General features: G+C 35.3%; 4 protein-coding genes across 23 annotated transcripts; 2 read left to right on the forward strand and 2 right to left on the reverse strand.

Moving 5' to 3' along the window:
- Positions 1-671: 671 nt before the first annotated feature.
- LOC105177118 (uncharacterized) lies at positions 672-6,396 on the reverse strand. Of its 15 annotated transcripts, none has more exons than XM_088885489.1 (7): positions 6,221-6,395; positions 5,800-5,980; positions 5,594-5,699; positions 4,895-5,055; positions 4,623-4,818; positions 4,186-4,248; positions 672-1,006 (listed from the first exon to the last, which is right to left on the reverse strand). In XM_088885489.1, the coding sequence occupies exons 2-5, from the start codon at positions 5,808-5,810 to the stop codon at positions 4,677-4,679; spliced, it is 420 nt and encodes a 139-aa protein (XP_088741615.1). In that variant the 5' UTR covers positions 5,811-5,980; positions 6,221-6,395; the 3' UTR covers positions 672-1,006; positions 4,186-4,248; positions 4,623-4,676. The 15 variants fall into 15 exon arrangements, 6 of the variants coding, with proteins under 6 accessions (XP_088741615.1, XP_088741616.1, XP_088741613.1 ...); XM_088885490.1 differs by having other exon boundaries at positions 4,174-4,248; XM_088885487.1 differs by having other exon boundaries at positions 4,186-4,366.
- A 509-nt stretch (positions 6,397-6,905) lies between these two features.
- LOC105177336 (polygalacturonase At1g48100) lies at positions 6,906-9,192 on the reverse strand. The gene is made up of 7 exons (XM_011100459.3): positions 8,891-9,192; positions 8,589-8,720; positions 8,286-8,483; positions 8,130-8,174; positions 7,844-8,051; positions 7,559-7,749; positions 6,906-7,465 (listed from the first exon to the last, which is right to left on the reverse strand). Exons 1-7 carry the CDS (start codon positions 9,122-9,124, stop codon positions 7,076-7,078), a joined length of 1,398 nt encoding a protein of 465 aa, XP_011098761.2. The 5' UTR covers positions 9,125-9,192; the 3' UTR covers positions 6,906-7,075.
- A 3,506-nt stretch (positions 9,193-12,698) lies between these two features.
- Positions 12,699-15,438, forward strand: LOC105177117 (DNA (cytosine-5)-methyltransferase DRM2-like). 6 transcript variants are annotated; one of them, XM_011100152.3, is made up of 5 exons: positions 12,699-12,839; positions 12,962-13,066; positions 14,276-14,417; positions 14,537-14,621; positions 14,860-15,438. In XM_011100152.3, exons 3-5 carry the CDS (start codon positions 14,410-14,412, stop codon positions 15,121-15,123), a joined length of 357 nt encoding a protein of 118 aa, XP_011098454.1. In that variant the 5' UTR covers positions 12,699-12,839; positions 12,962-13,066; positions 14,276-14,409; the 3' UTR covers positions 15,124-15,438. The 6 variants fall into 6 exon arrangements, with proteins under 6 accessions (XP_011098454.1, XP_088740782.1, XP_011098456.1 ...); XM_088884656.1 differs by having other exon boundaries at positions 12,962-13,055; positions 14,829-15,438; XM_011100154.3 differs by having other exon boundaries at positions 12,962-13,055.
- Positions 15,439-16,281: 843 nt separating this feature from the next.
- LOC105177116 (ATP-dependent RNA helicase-like protein DB10) lies at positions 16,282-22,118 on the forward strand. Its single transcript, XM_011100151.3, has 9 exons — positions 16,282-16,496; positions 17,144-17,472; positions 17,665-17,805; positions 18,264-18,332; positions 18,846-19,115; positions 19,416-19,766; positions 19,889-20,166; positions 20,790-21,161; positions 21,312-22,118. Exons 2-9 carry the CDS (start codon positions 17,167-17,169, stop codon positions 21,934-21,936), a joined length of 2,412 nt encoding a protein of 803 aa, XP_011098453.1. The 5' UTR covers positions 16,282-16,496; positions 17,144-17,166; the 3' UTR covers positions 21,937-22,118.
- Positions 22,119-23,291: the final 1,173 nt, after the last annotated feature.

The following is a 23,291-nucleotide window of genomic DNA, read 5'->3' on the forward strand; positions in this document are numbered from 1 at the left end:
AGTTCAAAAATTCATTTTTCCCTATTAGATTAGAAAAGATTTGTTTAATCGACAATAAGTACTAAATAATAAGTTAATTAAGTTAAATATAGAATTTCATTCAAATCTTTTTGCTGATATTAACAAATTCTATGGATTTTGGTTAACGAATTGATTTATTTATTTAGAATTAGAAATGGTCCATGATTATAGGACTTTCTTTCCACTTTAGAAATTTGAATGTTTGACTACTTATTCTTACAATAATCCTGCACTTCATTTTACAAGTTTACTTAAAAATAAAATGTAAACACTTCGCGGGGATTAGATGTTTATACCAAAGACATGAACCCCAATGAAATTGACAATGTTTAAGTCACTATTAATGTCAGAAGTAATAAATTAAAGGGGTTTTTTGTAGTCATATATTTTGTTGATAATGCACCTAAAGTTACTATATACAAAGGTAAAAGATTAAATTAAATTACTCAATCTTTGATAGAAATTGATTGATAAATGTTGGTGAAATATAATAGACCAAACTTGGACATGCATGATTTCTTATTCGACAAAGCTTTCAAGAATGGGACAATTTTCTTAACATGAATTTAAGTTGTGGATCAAAGTTTGCGAATTGAATATGAAAAAATAGAAAGGCGAAACACATTCATTCGTTTTGTTTTTTCAACTGGTTAACAGAAATATCAAAACGTTTAAATTAATTTTCTTTTAATTTCTTTAGATGTGTCTCTAAAATGATACAGAGAAGCCAGGAGAGTACTAGAAACAAGACGTTCTTATTCACATGGGCAAGAACTTGTTTTTACATTAGATGTACGCAAATGGCCTCCAACACCCTTGATGAGGCTCATACTTAGAATCATTTGAACATGAGACAATCCGGACCTAGCACCGCAAACTTTCTTCAACAACGTTAAGTATTGTCTAGTATGCCGCTTCCATTGCACGGCGATCGAAGTCACCTTTAGCCACGCTTCGGAAGGCAATTCTTTGATCCAATGTCAGCCTGAAAGAAAAAAGAGAATGCAGAATCAAGGATATCATCAGTTTAAAGTTTGTATTTGGTTATTCCATTCTGTGCTGACCTAAATAACATCATTTCTTAAAATCTCTATGGGAATTCGAAGGTTGTATAGAAGATTTAAACATTCAACTGAAACTGTTTCATATTGACTGCTTAAAGTAATGCACTTTGACATCAAATTCAGAACCAAAGGATGGCCTGCATATCTACCTATTCCTCTCCATCATTTTTCTAACAAAAAACACAACCATTGCCCATTATCAATTTCCTCCCTACCAATTCTTCACATATCTAAAAATCAAGAAATCTACATACCATTGTATTTTTCTTTGTACACTACAAACCCAAAGGTGTTTCTGATTTTTAGAAAAACTTCACGTTCTCAACATTCTAATTTGGAATCAATAGGATTGTAAATTTTGAGAAGGCTTTAAATGTGACAAATGTAAGTTCCAAGTGGAGGCCTAAACAGGAGATAATCCTCCACTGCTTTTGCTAATTTATTCTTGGTGTATGCATTGCGTTAGACCTCATTCCAAGTTTGCTTTATCACAACTTTTTGCCGTCACACGGTCAACATTTTTGAACGAATTTGATAGAAATCGTATTTGTCTATGTCGTTGACATTGCAATTTTGCAGATGCATCACAAAAAGTTCGTTGAAACATCATTATTATACATCCATTAATTAGTTCACTTGTGAACTTCAGAAATGAAACATCACATACTATATTGTAGAAAGATCGTCTAGATGCCAACTGCATTAATTATTTTTAAAATTACCTGTATCTACATTTTTAAAAGCCCTTTCATCATATCTTGGAAAATTGCGATATAGTTAGTAATGCATATTTTTTTTAAGTGATGTTAAGAACCTGTTTAAATTCAATTATCATTAATTACAAGAAAAGTTAATTGAGCAGTTTCTTTGAAAATCCAAAAAACATGTTATTTTCCTGCATTTGTCCAAAAAATAGAAAATATGCATCTTAAAGTGTTCCAGAAAACTGCAAAAGCTATTTTAAATCCAGAATTTTTTATGAGAAAAAAAATTAATAAAACATTTTAAATCTAAAATTGTGAATTTCACGCATTTATCCGAAAACAAGAAAATGATAAATTGTTCATATTCAAACTGCACAATGATTAATTAAATATAATGTATACTTAGTTAACTTATCTTCATTATCTTTGAAGAGAAATTAGCACACGTTGATTTTGAAAATATAAGTTGATAACAGAAGATCGCTTGATAAGAGAAAACATTTGAGTAAACATGAAAAATAAATTTGTGAGTGATATAATTTTCCTCAATAAATCCAAAAGCTTCATGTTTTTTTTTTTTATAAATAAACCACCTAAGGGTGGGAGGAGCTTTTCGGGGTCCCTGATCCTTCTTTATTAAAAACCAAAAGCTTCATGTTTAAATATTATTTCAGTTACCAAAACTTTGTATTTCTCAAAAAATCATTCGGTATTATGTAAAATTCAAAAAGAAAAAAAAAATGGAAAGAAATTTAAGTTGGCATCTAGACTACTATTCCACAATTTAGCGAAGCATTTCATTTCCAAAATTCACAAATAAAATAATTAATGGTTATATAATATAGACATATCAACATACTTTTTACGTGATACACCTGCAAAAACAGTATTTCAACAACATAAACCAACATGATTTCTATAAATTCATACAAGAATGGTAACTGCATAACAACAAAAAAATTGAAAGCAAGCTCATAAAGAGAACCCAACGCAATAAATAAACCAAGAATAAATCTACAAAAAGAGAGGACCTTTTTTCTCCAATTCAATTAGGTCTCAACTCAATACTTGCATCCTTCACATTTTTAGCGTCCTCCAAAATTCCAACCCTACTATTTCCAAATAAAAATGGTGGTAGCGTGGGCTTTTCAAAGAAATCAGTGCAACAAATTTGGGTTTGAAATTTACAAAGTGTAAAATCAATGGTTTTAGCCTTTCTTGATTTCAAAATATGTGAGAAAATTCGTTAAAGAAGGATTGAACGGGGCATTGGTTACATTTTTGTTAAAAACTTGAAGAGAGGAATATGAAGATACGTAGGCTACCATTAGATTCTAAAATATCGTCGAAAGCATGCTTTTAGCAGTCAAAATGTGTTTCAATTGAGCGTTTAAATCGTACTTAACCCATTCGATTCCCATTCGTATCTCAAAGATATGACGTTATTTAGTTCACATGGAACTGGTAAACCAAATTAAAACTCTAGCCCATCAGTCTTTTAATAAACTTTTATATACAGATAACCTATACTAATCGATATTCTTCACCTGTAGAATCAAATAAATACATGTTACAAGTATTACTAGAAACGACATATATAACGTGGAATCCAGATATTGTATGCTATATGTGTTATGGGTAAGTTACTAAGTTGACACCTTTTAATAGTTGTATGCTATATGTGTTATGGTAAAGAAAATCAGATATTGCCTCCATGCTACTACATTGATTTTGAAATCCAGCATTTTTCTAAGATGTGGAAAGCTCAAGGTGTATTGCATAGGTCTACCATCGATTTCTCTCTTCTTTCCTCAACTACACAACACAGTCATCTGCATGCAACATGTTTACCATTCATGAAATAATTCGCCCACTCATTTACGGAACAGTCCAGAATATGAACATTTCAATATACCCTTGTCTTTTCATGAAAGATTAAGATCGAGAATAGTGGGAGGATATGTGACAAAACTAGATAGTTGCAAGGTGAAAGCACAAAAAGGTATATCTGTGTAGCCAGAAATTAACAATGATCCTGGTCCTTGCCATGTGCAAGAGTCAGAGAGCTAGATAACTATCAGCAGAAATGATGAGCAAACTTTTAGATTTGTATATCAATAGACAACATTTAAGGCATGCCTACAATTTAATTTCTACTGAACATTTCAGGCTCTTGGACTTCACAATACCATTGTGTGCTATTATGTTAGTTTGTTATCATAATTTTTTTCCCCCTCAAAAATTCCAAAAATGCAAATAAGAATGACCCAGAAAGGCAAGACTAAACAAAATTAGCAGCGTAGATAAGCAACACCAGTTTCAAGATGCAGAAATTTGAAAAGAAAAAAAACACAGTGCAAGAAATGCAGAGGAAAATACCAAACCTGAGTCAATACCTTGTCACGAATCCAAGTCATTGTCACCGCACACCATGAATGAAGTTGTCAGCATGACATGTTCTGTCCAGCATATAACATACATAGTATTACCAATTTCTGTTTTGTGGCCAAAGAAAAATCCCTTCAGGGGCAGGCCAAATTAGACCTCCTTCCGAAACTGAAAAAGAATACATGTTGGCTGCATGAGTTGAATAGGGAAGAGAATAAAAGGAAAGAATTAGAGCCTCGACCACTGCAAAGCCAAGATATATCCACCATCTTAAGGAGGTCACAGATAGATGAGCACTGGATCTTGCAATCAAAAGGTATTATGCAGTCAACTAAAATTTCAGAAGGGCTCATCTCAACCTGCTTGAGATGAATAACTTAGCACACAAATGAATCTTGATCCTCTTATGACCAACTAAGCCTTCTTTTACAACATGATAACGCACCTGGACAAGGATTTCTGCAAATTACCACCAAGTCCTGGTGTGCCACCGTTCAACCTAGCCATCCAAGTTAGAAATCACTACATCTGGGGAAGAACCAGATTTAGCTCCATTGTCTGATTGAGAGAACCCATTCAGAGCCTTCCACTTAAAGAAATCAGCATCAACATTACTGAGGCAGGACAAAGTCAGAGCACAACTATAAAACCAATTCAATTTATAGTAAAAATATGACCTCAAAGAGATGAAACCTACATGAGGATTGATGTTGCTACCTGAGAACTGATCCCAAGCCGAATAACATAAAGCTTAAGTCTGGCATCAAATCACCAAGCACATTCGTATATGGTGAATTATACAAACTGACTGAATTGTTTATGAGCAGCTTGTGTTTGAAGAGAAAAGAATAGGAACGTACTTCACAAGGCAATTCAAGCTGGAGAAGTTAATGAAAGAAATGATGAAATAGATATCCAAGATTGATAAAGGATATAATGCAGGAAAAAACAAGACACATTTCATGTGGAACAGCCGATCAGAAAAACATACATGAAACAATGGTTCGTATTCGGCTCGTCAATGGCCAAAAAATGATTGCCATACTTTGTCAACTACTGACACACATTAACCAATGCTGAAGCTGCTTAGAAAAAAATTCCAACCAAAGAGAAACCATTCTGCAATATTTCCAGTAACTTAGACTAGTCTCGATTCAACAACTGCAAGAATTCAATGAAACCATGCAAAGGCAATGCAGGAATTATTCAAAAACAAGGCTCCAACATTCAATTTTGGAGAGTAACAAACAAGATGATGATATATAATTAATATATAGGAAAACAAATTAAAGCCCAACACCCAAGAAACATTAAACCTCAATAAAAACAAGAATTAATTCTCTGCCAATTCCCTACTAATGGAGTACCCAAATCAACCTCGGAAAGAATACAAGAAAATAATGGAAATTTACTCACCAACAGATTTTTTGGCATCAACCTCCTACCAGATCTCGGTAAGGGAATAAAGTAGCCAATTCGACTCACTACTATCAAGGTCACAGTCATGAACAGAAGGATTCCGCTGTAATGAAAATCACCAAGCAACACATAATTCAAAACCATATTCCTCAATGTCTCAGGCTTCGGCTCCAAAAATCAACACAAGTCTCAAAACTACTCACATTCTGTCCATGCGGCCTGATCATTTACCGAGTCCTTGGGAAAACAATTTAACGACAGAAACCCTCTATCAGGAATTCACGCTTTCTTGATAAGCAAAACAGCCTTCTAGTTAATTCTGCAGTTGTCTTTAGGGAAATATGAGTTTATGAAAATCTTGAATCGTAATATGGAGGATTACGGCTGCAAAATAAAAGAAAAGCAAGAAACAGTCAACATTTGGAAGAACAACTTAGAAACCATATGATTTCTTGCCAAAATCTTGGACAAAAAAAGTAAAAAATAAATTAAATCTTTAAACAAAAGCAAAAGAATTATGAATTCTTGATAATCAAGACAATACAACAAGAACAGGACTATATAGTACAGAAGATGAAAAGAATCATAATCATTACAAAGTAAGAAAGATTTAGAAGAAGAAACCTTGAACAGAGACATGGGGTTGAGGTTTTAGGAGAGCGGATTCCACTGAAGTGGTAGTGGTGACTCTGATGATGCAAAATTTGGAAGAAACGAGAGAAAACTGCCAATTATATGCTCTACCGACTCGCCTGCTCTATTGGTGGGAACTAATGAAGTTCACTTTTGATGAGGCATGCACAGGCTCCTTAATATAATTGGTCTGATCCACAGTGCATACATAAAAAGGCCTATATGCTTCGTAATTTAATTTATTACAAATAAAGGCCTGACCCAAGCTGAAATCGAGTTACGGCCTGTTTGGGATTGCTGTGTATTTTTGTTTCTTGATTGTGCGTCGTGCACGTTTAATGTTTTATTGAAATGAAATTAGTGGAAAATTTTTCGAGAGCTAAGGATCTCCAGTTCATTATCGAGCAGGTGGCGCCAAAAATACTAAAGAGATTATTATTATTGTTACTATCTATACTATATTATTAAAATTGAGGATGTGTATTATATATGTTTATGGAGTAATTCAACCCCGACTAAAAATAAGTCTTTATGCTTCATTCTCTTTCCTCTCCATCGTATTATACTTTATATCCCGTAATTTTATAAAAGTTGTTTATGAATAAATTCATGATTATTACCATGTTCATTTCGAAAAAAATCACATTTAAGGTAATCAAATGTGGCGTATGTAATATGGTACTAATACTAATATTCTATTATTTTCAACTTTTTAAGCTACAAATACATGATCTCATACATACCACTTATCCTCTTAAATTTTGCTTGCATCAAACCAAGCTCATATCCTATTGTAAATTTCACAAACAACTATATATTTATGATTGAGTCTAATAAAAATATTGATCAGCATGAACCCCCATTGTTATTTGGTTGTTTATGGGAAGCACCTCCTGTTTGCAAACAATCAATAGGAGGAGTGGTGGCTGTTTGCAGCTCCCCATAGGCCTTCCAACAGAAGGGATTATCATTCTTCGCCTCTGATGATGGGTTCAGTACTATGCTTGATAGCGTTATCCCGGCACACGGTGTGGAGTCGCTGCATGCAAAACTCACAGGATTAACCGTGTAAGTTCCCTTTATGGACTGATAGGAAACACCAGAAACGGCTACAGCCGATGTCTTGTTAGGGCATGTGTGCCCGTTGCAATAGAATTGGTCGATAATTATAGGAGTTTCTACTTCAGAAACTTGAATGTTGGAAAACATCACTCCTTGCACTGATCCTGACCCGCCCTGTAGTTCACAAATATAGATCTAATTAGAAATAAAGAAAATCAATAATAAAAGACTGCATATTGCAAATATGCACCAAATATAAAATTTTACCTGCCAAGTCTTTATTCTTACACCATTCAACGTATTTTGTATCGTAGAGTCGCGAACGGTAATATTGGAGACACAAGCTTTAGTACCATCCTTCCCTAGTCCACCGATGCTTATACCGTGCCCAGGTCCGCAGTTCACATTGTGAACGTATACCCCTGAGCACCCTGTTTGTATTGAAATGCAATCATCTCCTGGAAAATAGTACATGTCGATCTCAAATTAAGTCGTACCATGTTTTGGCGGTGATTAAATTGTCTGATTTCAGGGGATTAATTCAATTATTACCACAGGCAAGAGAGGTGGTATGGATGACGACATCCTGGGAGTTTTGGAGGTGGATTCCGTCTGTGTTGGGACTGTCTCCAGGGGACGAGATGCTTATACCGAAGACCTGAACCCCAATACAATCGTCGAATTTTAAGTGTGTTTGTGGGCTGTTTTGAATTGTTATCCCCGTCACTGTAACATCGGTACTTCCGTAAAATCTAAGTGCCTGGAATTCAGAAACAGGGCGATTATTTTCTATACAACTCAATTAGCACGAAATTTTCCAGGGAAAGTCTGTACTCACTGTTGGCCTGGTGCTTGGCATTCCTCCTTTAGCCTCAGCGCTTGCCTGCCGAGAGAATTGGAAACGAAGCATGCATGATAAGTTTTATACATATTTGAGACTGATTTTCCCACTTGTATTCGAATTAAATACGGATAAATGTAAGCTTGTGATTACCCAATCTGGAGAACCTGCTGCGTCTGATTCGTCGGTTGGATTTGCTGTCGAGTAGTCATCCCACCAGACAGACCCTTGACCGTCGATACTTCCCTTACCTCTGATTGTTATTCCTTTCAGTTTCGTGAATTCCAGCCATTGTAAGAGCCCTGATCCCCACGCTCCCGAACTCCTTGGAGCGATTATTTTACCATCCAACTGCAGGAAAACAAGAGGAAAAAGGAGCGCATCAGCTGATAATCTGTAGGTTAATAATGCTTAATTTGCTTACGTTCTTACTGAAATTGCATACTAAAAAATTACCTGGAAAACAATGTTGGACATGCAATTGGGGCCTGAAAAGGAGATAGGTTTGACGAGGAATACCGATCCTGACGGGACCAACATCACTGATCCTTGTTCTTGGCACGCATCAGTCCATGCTGCCTCAAACGCCTGCCAAGCATTACTACAGTAAGTCAATCCCTTTTCACATGTAATAACTCCTTTGTCATGTCAACTGCTTCACTAGTAATAAACCATACATACAGTCTATGATCAAATTATAAGACGAAAACGAGATATGATCACGATAACGACATGATTAAGGTGAAACATATGCTTACATTTGTGTCGTCGGCAATGCCATCGCCTTTAGCACCATAGTTCAATACATTAAAGGTGGTGGAACTATCTGCATCGTTGTTTTCCGACATTCCACCACCAGGATATGCACTAATATTGGATTTTCCTACCTTCCTGTGCTTGTGGATTTTCGCACTACTAATGCAAAACAAACGGTTCGATGAAAGCCAGGCAAGAAATGTAACATGTACTAGAAATTTAACCATATTCTTCATTCTGAAACTGTAACTACAACACTCTTGTTTGTTTGTATGTATGTGGATGGTAATAATAATTATACTGATGATGGGGATGATTCAGATGAATGCTTGAGAGCCATATTTATACTTGGTGAAGATATGACAAGAATCACTGTAAAGCCATGGGCTCAACAGTAAAATATTGACAATTTCTTGTGCGTACGCATAACGTAATCCACTAGAAACTACCAAGCCGTCTTAACAGAGAAGCCTGGCCTGTTGACGGAAATTTTTTACACAAATCAGGTTCGGTCAAATCCAATCAATCACATAATAAGTATAATATATTTATCGTGTGAGTAGTTACTTTTCTCGAATTGTACAACAATCACACGACAAATAAATTGCACTTACACATATAATTAATTCAGATTCGACCAAATCCAATCTGAATTAAAAAAACACATTTTAATATACTTAAACTTCACTTCAACAACCCATCAATCTTTAAAATATAAGGAGTTTATTTAATTATCATGAACTCATAAGTAATAAAATAAAAACAGTGTGCTTATTAGTTTGTGTTCCAGAATCATTTGGCTTATCCAGTTTAATTTATTGAAAGGGGTAAAAAACAATAGGATAGATCTCATCTATCATGATTTGAGGGATTTTGCGCATTCCACTCATAGGCATGGGGGGGAAGAAAAAAATAAAAAGGAGTGCGTAGCATGTTGAATTAATAATTAATATTATCGTAGAACTTAAACCAAATAAAATGTTAATTTTATCAAGAAAAAAATTAAATTAGTAGGACTTAGACCAATTGATACGCCAGCAATTCTTGACAAGGATCAAGAGATTTGGCAAGGTTGCTGCACATGATGATGCTGGTTTTAATTTTCAAATTTCCAGTGAAAGGAATTGGGAGATTAATTAAGTACATCCATTTATGTTTATTGTTTAATTATCATGTTATAATTAAGCTACTGATTACCAAGAAATGTGGACTTGGAGATTTTGAAGTCAAGAGTGTGAAATATAAAACAATTAAAATATAAAATACATTTCTGGTTTGATTGGTATGACTAATATCAAGATTCGTGTATTTCTCACACGGGTTGGTTCGTCCCTGATCCGTCTCAACCCGAGAATCTAGAATTAAGTCCATTCAATGTCTCTATACTTGAGGGCTCGGGATTGCGCCACGTGTATCCATATAAATGTTCACGTCTATTTTGGGTTAACAGTACGTCATATTTTCACAATAGGCATTCCTTACGATCTCTCGAACTAACTTAACTATCTAAGGTGTCTTTGAGGACTATTCAGCGATCCTAACAATCTTCTTTCTTCTCAGGTCCCAAAACACCCAATTCGAATTGCTTCCGTTTTGGATCATTGTTTATTCTAGTTTTGTATGAGGTTCATAATTTATCCTAAAAGAGAACCTCACTAAAGAGATGAGAATTTGAAGTTTATAAACCGTTAAAGCTGGTCGTTTACAACCATTTTAAAACGTTTGGCGACATCACCCATAAATTAATAAACTCTCCTTTTCATTTTCTTCTCCATGGTTGAAACCAAGCATAGGTTCAAGTTATTTTTTTCTTGGGAAAAAGCCACGAAAGGCGGCAAGGGACAAGGTAGATTGTTGACTCTGAGGGAGGTTTAGAGGTAACATGTAGAAAAAATTTGATGAACCTATAGTTGTCGAATGTGATGCGATTATTACAGTTAACATGTGAATGTCGTTTTCAACGTTAGTGATAAACCGTTACAATTAGTATTTCATCGTCCAGAAATCATGCAATGCAATGCCTTTTGGGATTCCTTTTTTCCTCAAGAAATAATTAATTAAGAAACGCGATGCTGATAATTTTAATTACGTAACAGTGATGAAGACATGAATTATGTATATGTTGCATAAATATTTTAGGGCACGTGAAATTGCAATTTTGATCGCAGCCTATCACACTTTATATACTATTATAATAATTTGACCGATCATTTTTTTTTAATTAAACTGTACAATAATCGCATAGTAAATTATATTTATTAATTTGGATAAGACTCAAATTTTAAAATGTTGAGGATGGGCATAATAGTTAATATTATCAATAAGACCTAAGTGATGTTATTCAATAACTAAAAAAATGTAGTAAGTAATTGCATATAAAAAACTATATAAAAAAAAAAAGCGAAAATTTTCACCAACAATTTTCCGATCTAATGATTAAAATTGAGGTCTCATAGAAAAGCTTGAGGCCCTGAGTTTGAATTCCACCAAATGTATGGATATTTATTTTATTTACTGTGAATTTATTGTAATGGGTAATTTTTGTCTCGTTTAATATCAATTTATTGTAACATGAGTTTATTAATAGAATCCATGTATTTTTTAATTTATTAATATTATTGTAACTATAATAATCACCATTTATAAAAAAAATAATAATAATTGATATTTTTTGGCGTGTGGTATGAATCCAAAATCTAATGATTGGCGGTTACGAAGATAAAGAAATTAATGTGAAATGAATTAAAAGGCACCATCAAAGGACAATAATTATTGTCAAGAAATATACATTTTTAATACAATATGGCAAATACTATAGTTTTTTTCTTTTTTTTATCTTGTAGTGGACATGTGAACCTTAGGGTATAATTTATGATAAGTTGATTTAGACACGCAGCAATCTTATCATGCCCAAAAACAAAAATGCTACATTTGGAATTATACATAAACCTTTTTTTAATTATTTCGCGATCCACTTGTCAATTGATAGTTAATTCTAATGAACCCACATCTTCTTCCTTATTCATGTAATCATAATAAGATCAGAATGGGAGGATTTATTGATGTTGAAGCATCTCTTGACTTCTACAATGCTTACAAAATTAATTAAAATATAATTATAAAACAAAAAATTCATATATATATGAAGCTACCAATGTCATGTGCTTGGAATTAATTTATGTACATTGGATTATGAAAATAGTCCACTAAGCAGCATGTCACGGGCGCACATGTGAATGAACACCATACTATTTGTTGTTTGACTATAAGTAAAAATAATGTCATGTAAATAATAATAATAATAATAGAAAATAACAAATGCAGCATCATGGAGTTGGAATATTTCGTAAACATCAGTTTCTGGCTCCACAACCACTCAATATATATATATATATATATATATATATGAATACATAATGCATTTTAGATATGTGGTAGAAAATTATAAATCATCTTGAAATACGATATCAAGGCGTAAGCAGTGCTTAAATAGCTTAACATCACTTATGTTGAACTTGAACACCATGAACTTTGACAGACCAAACTTTGAATCTATTTCGGCTCAATTAGTCAATTAAAAATAAAGTAACGATATTGTATTTATTTTGAAACAATACATTAGAAATGAATAAAGCCTTGGTAAGAGTTTATTCGAATTTCTCTAGCTGAGAAATAGCTTTAGCCATTTCGCAGCTGGCTAATCACTGGTAGCCCAAAATGTCTTGGGTTTCTTAATAATACATGGCCCAATTTAGGCCCATTCCTTCTTGTATTATTAACATAGGGTCAGATGTTCCCAGTAGTCAACACCCAACATCATACAGAGAATGCTCGAATCACTGCCCTTTTTCTCTCTTTTTCACTTACTTCGTCAGAAAAATATCTCTCCACTCAGATTGTTCTTCTCTAATTTATTTCTTATCTCCTTGACTGTCAGTGAGATTTATGTAGGTATGTGCGTTTCTCTGCATGCTGCCGGTTTTTTCCGTTTCCCTTAATTTTCTTCTGTTGTGAATTTCGACTGTTTCATTCTTGTTGAAGCTGATATAATTCTGTTGTTATTTTGCTCCAAGTTTGTTTGGATTTTTGTTTGTAGGAGAAAGTACATTGCCTCTTTTGTATGAAGGGGGGTAAAAGGAAGGATTGGCGTGGAACGTTGTTCGTAAGGTAGTTTTTTGGTGAGGATCATTTCTTCTTTTGTTCCTTTTTTTTTTTTTTTCCTCCATGAGAATTTGCACGCTTTTACTTTTGATGCATTTTATTTGATAATTGAATGACATGCAAAAGGCCGGAGTCTTAAGAATTTCATGTGTCGAATGTCTTTCTGGTGGTTGGACTGAAATTTATGGGGGTTCCAAGATGAAGACGTTACAATGTTACGTAGAGTACGAAGAGAGCATGAAAAATTAAAACTGATTTCGAATCGCTAGAAAACCAAATCCAGTGTTCAAGTTTCGACACGTATTGGATCTTATCATCAATAGGAGCATTAAGATGGAATTCAGAGTGCACGGGGTGAACTCCTCAAATTCAAGAATTCCATTATGTTTTGTGTCAAACAAGTCGAATACCTGCTTTTGAAGTTGGAGAATGAGAAACGACATTCACAAGAATATTTTTTGAAATATTTCTTAAGTATAAACACATTCATCAACTAAAAGGTTTTTACAAATATCTCAAATACAAGATACCAGGCTAAAAATGTTTTTAGTAATAGAACATTATGAACGTAACATGCATGTGTAATACTTAAATTCAGTGGACTTACTGAGGATTTGGTGAGTTTGTGGGGTTAAGTTGAAGTTGATTTGACTAATTATGGATGAATGGCCGATGTAATTGTACTAGCCATTTCTTTGACTAGGTTGCTGAAAAAAACATTAGAATTAGCAATTGTACTAAGTAATTCTGTATTATCTTCCCTAGCATGAAAAGAAGCTGGGCTTTACTTCTTGTTTGGTCAAAGATCTTTTCAGCTTTTACCATTGGTGGCATGCCCTCATTCAGAAGCATGTGTTTGTTATTTTGATGCCCTAGATTTAATGATTCTTAATGGTTGTGTTTTTCTTAAAATAGGTGATTTAGCTTGATATTGTTGGATCAAACACTACACGTGCCATTTACAACTCACTAAAGATCAAATATTTGGCCCTTGCATTAGTCGGATTTTAACCTTGATTTTTACATGCTTTTTTGAAAAGGTTGAGTTGCTTTGCCTGGTGAATCTTTGGGAGAAATGGTAGTTTTTCCTTTTGGTTTTATCATTATTACTTGTGAAAGATTAGGGTATCTGGCATCTTGTTTTAGTAGTGATGAGATATTGATGACGTTTGCAATCGTTGTTAGCTTCATTTGCTTACCCTGATGTTTGAGCCCAATGATCACAGGATGGGGATGCCTCTGGAGAGGAAGGTGCTAGTGTTGATTGGACTAAGAGATGATGAACTAGAAATTCTCGCCGAAATTGGAACATCTTCTCCTCCAATTCTAACAACTAACGGTATAGACGTTGTTACTGGCAATGAAGAGGTAAAAGCTATATGCTTATAGTGATGGTTAATGCTGTGCATATATTGATTAGTGGGCCAAATTGGTTGGAAGATTGAATTGCTATATGACTGTATATCATGTATGTTCAACTTTTTCAGGCAAGTGACTTTCCCAAAGAACCACACAAGGGGAGGTGGGATAAGTAGGACCAATAGATATAAGTCTCTTGGCAACTCCTTTCAGGTTACCATTCTTCCATTTTTTGTTTTTTTCCCCAAGCTTTCCCGTGTTGTCTTCTTTCTTAAATATTTGAAGATACAATCTCAGTTGTAAGGACAAGTACTAGAATTAAAATAAGCTATGTAAATTGTTTGCCTACTGAAGTTCAGTTTATTATATTGATCCAATTTTTTATTATATTGATTCAACATGTTGAATAGCAATTTCCAGGTCAATGATTCTGATAGATTAGACTTGCTAGGTTGATGCGGCGGCTGACCACCTTTTTGTCCTGAAGGAAATTTTCCCAGACAGCCTAAACCTGTTATCCCTTTTCTCTGGAATTGGCGGTGGAGAAGTTGCACTTCATCGACTTGGCATTAAGTTGAAGAATGTGGTTTCAGATGAAAAGTCTAAAGTGAACAGGGACATAGTCAGGAGTTGGTGGGAACAAACTAACCAGAGGGGGAAATTAATTGACTTTGATGATATCCAACAGCTAGATAGCGACAGTTGGAGATTATAATGAATTCTGTAAGTCATTTTGATCTGATTATTGGTGGAAGCCCTTGCAACAATCGTGCAGGTAGTAACAGGGTTAGGAGGGATGGTCTGGAGCGCAAAGAATCATCACTCTTCTTTGAATATTTCCGGGTATTGGATTTTGTTGGGTGCTATAGCGAGCAGACTAATGCAACTGAAATTGATACCACATTGTTTTGGTACTTTCTGATTATTTCTTGATAATGTCAATAATTGCCTATTTTATTTCTGGCTCGACAGTTTAGAAGAGGGCTATGCTTCTGCTATCAATGAATGCATCTTTTGTTTCTTTTTTTCTTGTCTCCTTTTCTGTTTTGGCTTTGCTTGTCTGTGTTGGTTTAGTCGGGGAGATAGGATTTGACTCCATATTTTTACTTCACTACAAACCGTTATTATTTCATAAAATGTTAAATAAACCCTTTATTTGGCATTTAGTTTTGCTAGAAACATGGAATTACTTTTAGTCGTAAAATGTATTCTTAACCGATATAGGATTTGAATAAATTCTCTTGTTGTAATCCAAAAAAGCAAGATGAGATGTGATAACCGTTCGGTAAAACTACATGAGAATGAGACTTTCATACGCTATATTTCACAAATATGGCACACTAGTCGTTTGTGTATTATATGATCACTGATATCTACTATCAAAATAAATGATGAGTATTTGGAAACATGTAATAATCTAACTTTTTTTGGGGGAAAAACTGCAGTCATTTTTCTTGTCAAACAGAAACGTAAACAGGTGTTCTCAAATACTGAAAATAAACACTTATCAATTTTGTGTAGAATGAATTGAAAATAATGTCTTGTTTTAAGTATTTTATTTTTTAATTATTTAAATTAAATTAATTTAAATAAAAAAAATTATCAATAATTTCCTATCAATCAGTATTGTAAAATTAATTTATTCAACTTTTATTTTACACACTTTAACTTTACTACTATTTAATTATAGTGATTTCTATAATTTATTACCACAGTAAAAATAAAAAATATTGGAAAGAGCAGCCTGGACCTGGAACACCAACAAATCAGGTCGTCTAACACTTTCCATAATTGAAAATTGAAATATCAATAAAATATAATGGCTTACGGCTTAGCTTTTTTTTTTAAGGGGCCATATAAATACCCCGCGTCCCTCTATCTCCTAACTCGCCCTACGCTTCTGGTTTCTCGGAAGCGTAGATCTCTCCCCTGACCTCTCTCTCTCTACCTCTTCTGTACGCAAACATATGTTATAACTTAGTCCGCAATTACTTATCAGAGAGAAAGAGAGACTTCCATTACGGAGAGAGCGCCGGAGTAAAACGGTTTCTGTTCTCACCTTTTTATTCGGGAAAAATACGTCCTCTGGTACCTTTCTCGTCCTTGCCCTAAATTTTTGCTATTAATTTTTTGTATTTTCTGTTTGGATTGGTAAGGTTTCTAGATCTAGACGTAATAGCTGAGAATTGTTGTTTCGGTGAGAAAATTCATAATAGTTTTGTTAGGGTTTCAGATCAGGGTTTTTCTGGTGGATAACTAATGTGAATGCGTTTGCTTTAGTGTCTAGATTTTTGTTTGCTATTTTTTGGTTGATTTACATGCTCGTTCTCCATCAACAACAGCATATGAATTGAGTATTATTTTTTCTGATGTATGTATTACGAATCATATTATTGCATATATTGGGCGTCCTTGTATCTGCTAATTTTGAACGAATGGGTAAACGATGACTCTCTGTAAGTTATATGAGTATTTGTTCTCTCTCTCTCTTGTTTTAATCCGACAAGTATCTCTACTATGAGCACGCAGTTGATTTCGCATCATGTTAATCAGAAGCTCTTATTTTGCATAGTTTTTCCCCCTTTTCATATGGCTTAGCTGGATACACTCCATGTGTTTCCTATTGACAATTGAAATATAGTATTTCTTCACTTCCAGTGTGATAAACTGAATTTGGTTCGGGTTTCTGATATTTGTGTCATTCTTTGGGATTATTTTGCATTTTTTGGTGCCAGGATACTTATAGGGGAGCTTTGATATGGCAGCTACTGCAACTGGTATACGGTATGCGCCTGAGGATCCCACCCTCCCAAAACCATGGAAAGGACTGGTTGATGATACGACTGGATATCTTTACTACTGGAACCCAGAAACCAATATTACCCAATATGAGAGGCCTGTTGCATCCTCCCATGCAAGCTCCACACCATCTCACAAGTTTTTGAGTTCATCTGTTCAAAAGTCCCCCCAAGGACGCCGCAGCAACAATGGTGATGATGATAGATACATCAAAACTAGCAATGGTGGACCAACAAAGGTTGCTTCTGGAGCAGGAAACTATCAGGTGTCTCAACTGGTTCTTTAATCAATTTTCTGCATACCTTTCCATTGAATGCATGCAGTTACATTATTTCTGGACCTGTCCTTTTAAGCATTCTATTTTTGTCTTCCTTGGCGTGTTAACTGATAAACTCCTGCCCGAGCTAATTCAGGAACTTCAGTCACTAAGCTCTTTTCTTATTTTATGTTGTGTTAGACTGCCAGGAGCAGATCAGATTATTTGCAGATTGATGCAGATGTGAAAACCAGTTTTGGATATGGGTCATATGCTGCCAAAGATGCAGAAAATGGTTTGTCTGCCGAGTCGTATCGTCGACAGCATGAAATTTCTGTAACTGTGAGCATCTATACATTGTGTGCACATGCCTTTTTCTAGTCTCTGTCGACTTGGTTATTTTGACCTTAGATCAATCTCCAGTGTTGGCCCAACTTTTGTTAAAATGGGTATCGGTATTTAGATTCCAATTTGTAGAGTGTTATATTTTACGTAAACTTAATGGACTCCTCAGTATGGAATATTGTGGTTGGATATACAGAACTAAAAGTAGCTTGGATAGTTTTCTAATGCTGTTGTTTTTGGTTTGTGGTGTAAATTGGAATTCCATTTGACCGTTTTATTATTGGTAGTTGACATGTTGAACAAACCTGTTTAGTGTTTGGTGTATGAGCATTTCAGTTTATATTTAGTATTTACATTGATCTCGTTTCCTTCTTCTGTCTGCATGTTTATCATGTATTGCTACATGTTCTTTTTTTGGTAAATTCTAAATGGTTGGCTTCCCTTCAATTTGCTAGGGAGATAATGTCCCTCAACCTTTCAGCTCATTTCAAGTCACTGGTTTCCCTTCGGAGATTCTAAGGGAGGTATGGAGTTAATTTGTTTGTATAGAACTTCAAGTGCTAGAAACATTTGTACGTCTAAATTGTGAGTCAAATTAGTTTCTCGTAATGTTGAAATACTACTGCATGTCCAATATGGAGATTAAGGACTCATGCTCAATTTTTCCATCTGTACTTTTTGTCGCAGGTGCGATATTTGCTCCAGGAGGAGCCAAATGTCGTACGCTGTGCCACCCTCCTGTGGGGCTTGCATGTATTTGGAGCGCCCAAATTGGTGGACCAATTTATGTGAGGGGCTTTCCGAATCATCCAAGCTTGACCGGGACTTCTGTTGGTACCGATTCAGTCTGCCCCTTGGTCCGAATAGAAGAAGAGGCGTTCCTACTATTGCTTGCTTCGGCAAGCAGTGCATGATTTCATTGGGGGATGATGCTTCTTCTTTCCTTGGCCACTTGCTTAAGTCCAAGAGAAACAATCAGAAATTTTGAAGCACCACCACCACTTATGAGGTTGCCGGTTTCTTGTTCCATTTTACAGGTACAGCATGCTGGTTTTTCTGCTCCTACACCGATACAGGCACAGTCGTGGCCGATTGCCCTTCAAGGTCGTGATATAGTAGCTATTGCCAAGACAGGCTCTGGGAAAACTTTAGGTTACTTAATTCCTGGCTTTATTCATCTGAAACAAAGGCGTAATAATCCAAGATTAGGTCCAACAGTTTTGGTGCTGGCTCCAACAAGAGAGTTGGCAACTCAAATACAAGATGAAGCAGTGAAGTTTGGAAGATCATCAAAGATATCTTGCACAGTACGGTTTTAAGATTGCATTCTGCAAAATAATGTTTTTTTCCAGCATTTTTAGGTCTGCTTTTTGATCTTTACTGGAGGAAATGCATAAATACTCTTTTGGTGTGTCCTCAAATACTCTTTCTGTCCTGCCACCTTTATAGTTTAAACAAATTCTAATCATTGGGATTGCATTAGATCGTTGGGTTTGTTTAAAGCACTCTTTCCACTTTGACACTTTCTAAACAGTTGATGTTGTTGGGGGTGGGTGTTAAGTCATGTTGGTTTTCCTGCTGATTTGGTTTAATGTTGTCTGATGAAGTGCTTATATGGAGGTGCACCTAAAGGTCCTCAGTTGAAAGACCTTGACAGAGGTGTAGATGTCGTGGTGGCTACTCCTGGACGATTGAATGATATTCTGGAGATGAGAAAAATTAGCCTTCATCAAGTGTCATATTTGGTGTTGGATGAGGCAGACAGGATGCTAGACATGGGTTTTGAACCCCAGATAAGGAAAATTGTGAAGGAGGTGCCTTCTCGTAGGCAAACCCTGATGTACACAGCAACATGGCCGAAGGAGGTGCGAAGAATTGCTGCTGATTTGCTAGTTAACCCTGCCCAGGTTAATATTGGAAATGTTGATGAGCTTGCTGCAAACAAGGCAATAACCCAGGTACGTGTTGGAATGATGGAATGATCTCTGCATTTGATTTATTTTCTGTAATAAGAAAAGAGGAATGTTCAGATTTTTCAAGTTTGGCTTTGAATAACTTGGTAGTTTATCTTTTTCCGCAGTATGTTGAGGTATTATCACCAATGGATAAACGCAGACGTCTTGAACAAATATTGAGATCTCAAGAACCAGGATCAAAGATAATCATTTTCTGCTCTACAAAGAAAATGTGTGACCAACTTGCAGGAAACTTAACCCGGCAATTTGGAGCTGCTGCTATTCATGGAGACAAATCTCAGGGTGAGAGGGATCATGTGTTGAATCAGTTTCGAACAGGAAGGTCCCCAGTGCTTGTAGCCACTGATGTTGCTGCTCGCGGTCTTGATATTAAAGATATCAGGTTGGTGGCCGTTAAATTGATCTCTTGGATATTATGCAATGGGCACGACATTCACGGTATCTTTAGAACAATCAACTTTGCTCATTATTTAAGTCTACTTACATCCATATGTAAGAACTCATTGCATTTTGCAGAGAGAAATTGCAATAGTTTTTGGAGAATTTTAACTGTGATATGATCGTTCAGAATTTATCCTGAATACCAGGAGATCAATTAATCTTTGAACAAATTTATGAGACTTCTATCTTACTGTAAATGCTTATCTTCAACTGCGTGACCCTGTAAGCTTCCCCTTTAGTCATTTCTGTTGGCAATTAGTGTTTGTTGGACTCTTTGTTAGATAAATAATTATATCGAATATTTTTATTATTTGGATTTGGCAGAAAGCTTTGAAACATCTTCATATGTTATAACTTGGTTCTGAAGTCGTCTCTCGACCATTTTTCTTTGTGATACATATTTGTACTATTCCATGTTTTCTTTTTTGTTGCTGGAACTGTGTTTGTTATCTTCACAACTTGTTCAACCTCAATGCAAAATCCTTTAAAATAACAGACAATCTAATGAGTGTTGAGTTTTGCTGATGTGATTTATCTTATTTGATCATATGGTTTCTATGTCAGGGTGGTTATAAATTATGACTTCCCAACAGGAGTAGAGGACTATGTTCACAGAATCGGAAGAACTGGACGGGCAGGTGCCACTGGAGTGGCTTATACTTTTTTCTGTGACCAGGATGCGAAGCATGCTTCAGATCTTGTTAAAGTTTTGGAAGGGGCCAATCAGAATGTTCCTGTTGAACTTCGTAATATGGCTTCACGTGGTGGTGGAATGGGAAGGGCAAGACGTCAGTGGGGCTCAGGCCCTGGTGGACGTGATGGAGGTCGTGGTGGACGTTATGATACTTCCTACGGCGGAAGAGATGGGGGGAGGACTGGTTGGGGAATGTCGTCAATTCCAGCTAAGGGTGTCAACCGTGGGTATGAGCGTGATCGGTATGTATCAATTTTTTTTTTTAATTGTTATTTGAATGGTGGGAATGTTTGTGTTTTTTTCCCCCTTTTCTTTTCATTTTTTATTTTTATGATTATTTGTGGAATGTCTAGCTTTTGTATGTCAAAACTCTCTTTGTCCTATGCTGACAGACATGGTTCCGGAACCTCTGATGGGCAAGACACAATTGGCTTCCATTATAAGAGCTTCCATGAGAGCGTGACGGCTACTGCAAAGAACAGAGGTAGAAGTCGCAGCCGTAGCAGAAGCCCCAACAGGAATTCAGGATGGGGTGAAAGACATGGAAAAACTCGAAGTCGTAGCCGGAGCCGTAGCAGAAGCCCCTACAGGAGTTCAGGGTGGGGTGACAAACATGGGAAAACTCGAAGTCATAGCCGCAGCCGTAGCTCTGAAAGATTTAATGGAGCTGCTCCCACCAGAAAAAGCTTCCATGAATCTGTGATGGAGGGGGTTCGAGCTTCACCATCAAAGCATGCAAGAGCCTTTTCTTATGGCAACCCCACTAGCAAGGATTACAAAAATTATGATAATTTGAAGGTGGTTGATGGCGAGAAATCACTCTCACCTCGTGTTAACGAAAAGGGAACTGTTAGAGGTTCGAATAACAGTGCTGCGGAGAAAAGGAGAAGATCACCACCCAGGCAATCAACAGGTTATGAAGAATTTGCCAATGGGTTGAACTCCAATTTCAGAGACGAGGAAGAGGATGGTATGCTGCCACCAGAAGATAATGGTTTGTTTAGACCTCCAAATTGAGGATCTGACGTGTTTCTGACCGGACTTCCAGAAGTGCATTGTTCCTCTGTTGTGCATCAACATCTTATCTAATGTTGTAGTAGCTGCTAATGGGTGATTTTGTTTGTCGACAGTAAAAAGAACACGGAAAGTAATTCTGTGGAGCTTTCCCCATTGAATTGAAACATATTTTTTAGGCTGCCCGCATATTTTGTCATACATTTGTTGAGTACTGATACGAGTTTCACAGGGTTTATAGGCTGCAATGCTAATGTATTTGGCAGGTCTAGAAGAAGTCATACTTCTAGTGTTATTGGTGCAAGTATTACATCTCATCTTCTATGTGGATTTCTTTGAAAGTTCCATGAGAATTTAATCCTCTATACCACTCCACTCGCCTTTTCTTGAACTAATGACTTGACTGACTGCATAGGATGATGGGTAGCCGGTGAAAAGGCAGGCAATGAATGGTGGTGGGAAACCAACACCTTGAAATGAGTGGAAAATGTGAACAAATACAATTATGACGGATATTTATACTCTCATCTCCTTAAGTTTGATGTAATTATACATAAATTCTTGTAATTTGAGAAATTTCATTCAGCATATTTGAGGTTTGTTTTTGTTTAACAAATAAATCTCTATATTAATTAAAATTAATCGAATTTGTTAATATTAACAAAAGAAATAAAAAAAAATTATATTTATTACTGATTTATAGTAAGTTAAATAAATATTTTTGTGATCAAATTGTCCTCTTACGTTTTCACACATTAATGTATGTGAGGAGGTATATTTTCATTGTTATAAGAGTAGTTTAATTCGAAAAAATTTATTTGACCTGCAATAAGTTATTAATAAGTCAATCGAGTGTAAATATTAATTTTGCATTTAGTTTTTCTGTTAATAGTACCAAATTAAGTGAATTTTGATTAATGAAAAATTTATTTGTTAAACGAAAATAAATTAATATAATTTTCGAAACTATAGAGAATCTATAATTATATCAAATCTTGAGGAAGGAAAATGTAATTATCCCTAATTTGAAAGTTTGACGAATATTCTACTACAACCCCTTTTTCCTTTTTCCGCTTGTTCGTTGATAAAATAAAACAGAAACACACAGCCCTTTTTGTGTTTTGTTTTGGTTTTTATTTTTTGGGAAAAAGGTCAGAGGCATAAGATTTGTGGGTGGTGTAGGTGTAGGTACTCATAACTGAACAATGAATTAAATTATTAGAAATGAATGCTATCATTTCAAGAGTCAAAGCGGGATTTAAGCACTCTATTTGAATTAATTATTATTATTATAATAAATAATAATTTGTGAAGACATAAATAGAATTGATCACCTGTTTAATTACAAAATTAGAGTG

The sequence above is a fragment of the Sesamum indicum genome, linkage group LG9 (assembly GCF_026168435.1).
Source record: "Sesamum indicum cultivar Baizhima isolate 11 linkage group LG9, ASM2616843v1, whole genome shotgun sequence".
In the NCBI taxonomy this organism is placed as follows: Eukaryota; Viridiplantae; Streptophyta; class Magnoliopsida; order Lamiales; family Pedaliaceae; genus Sesamum; species Sesamum indicum.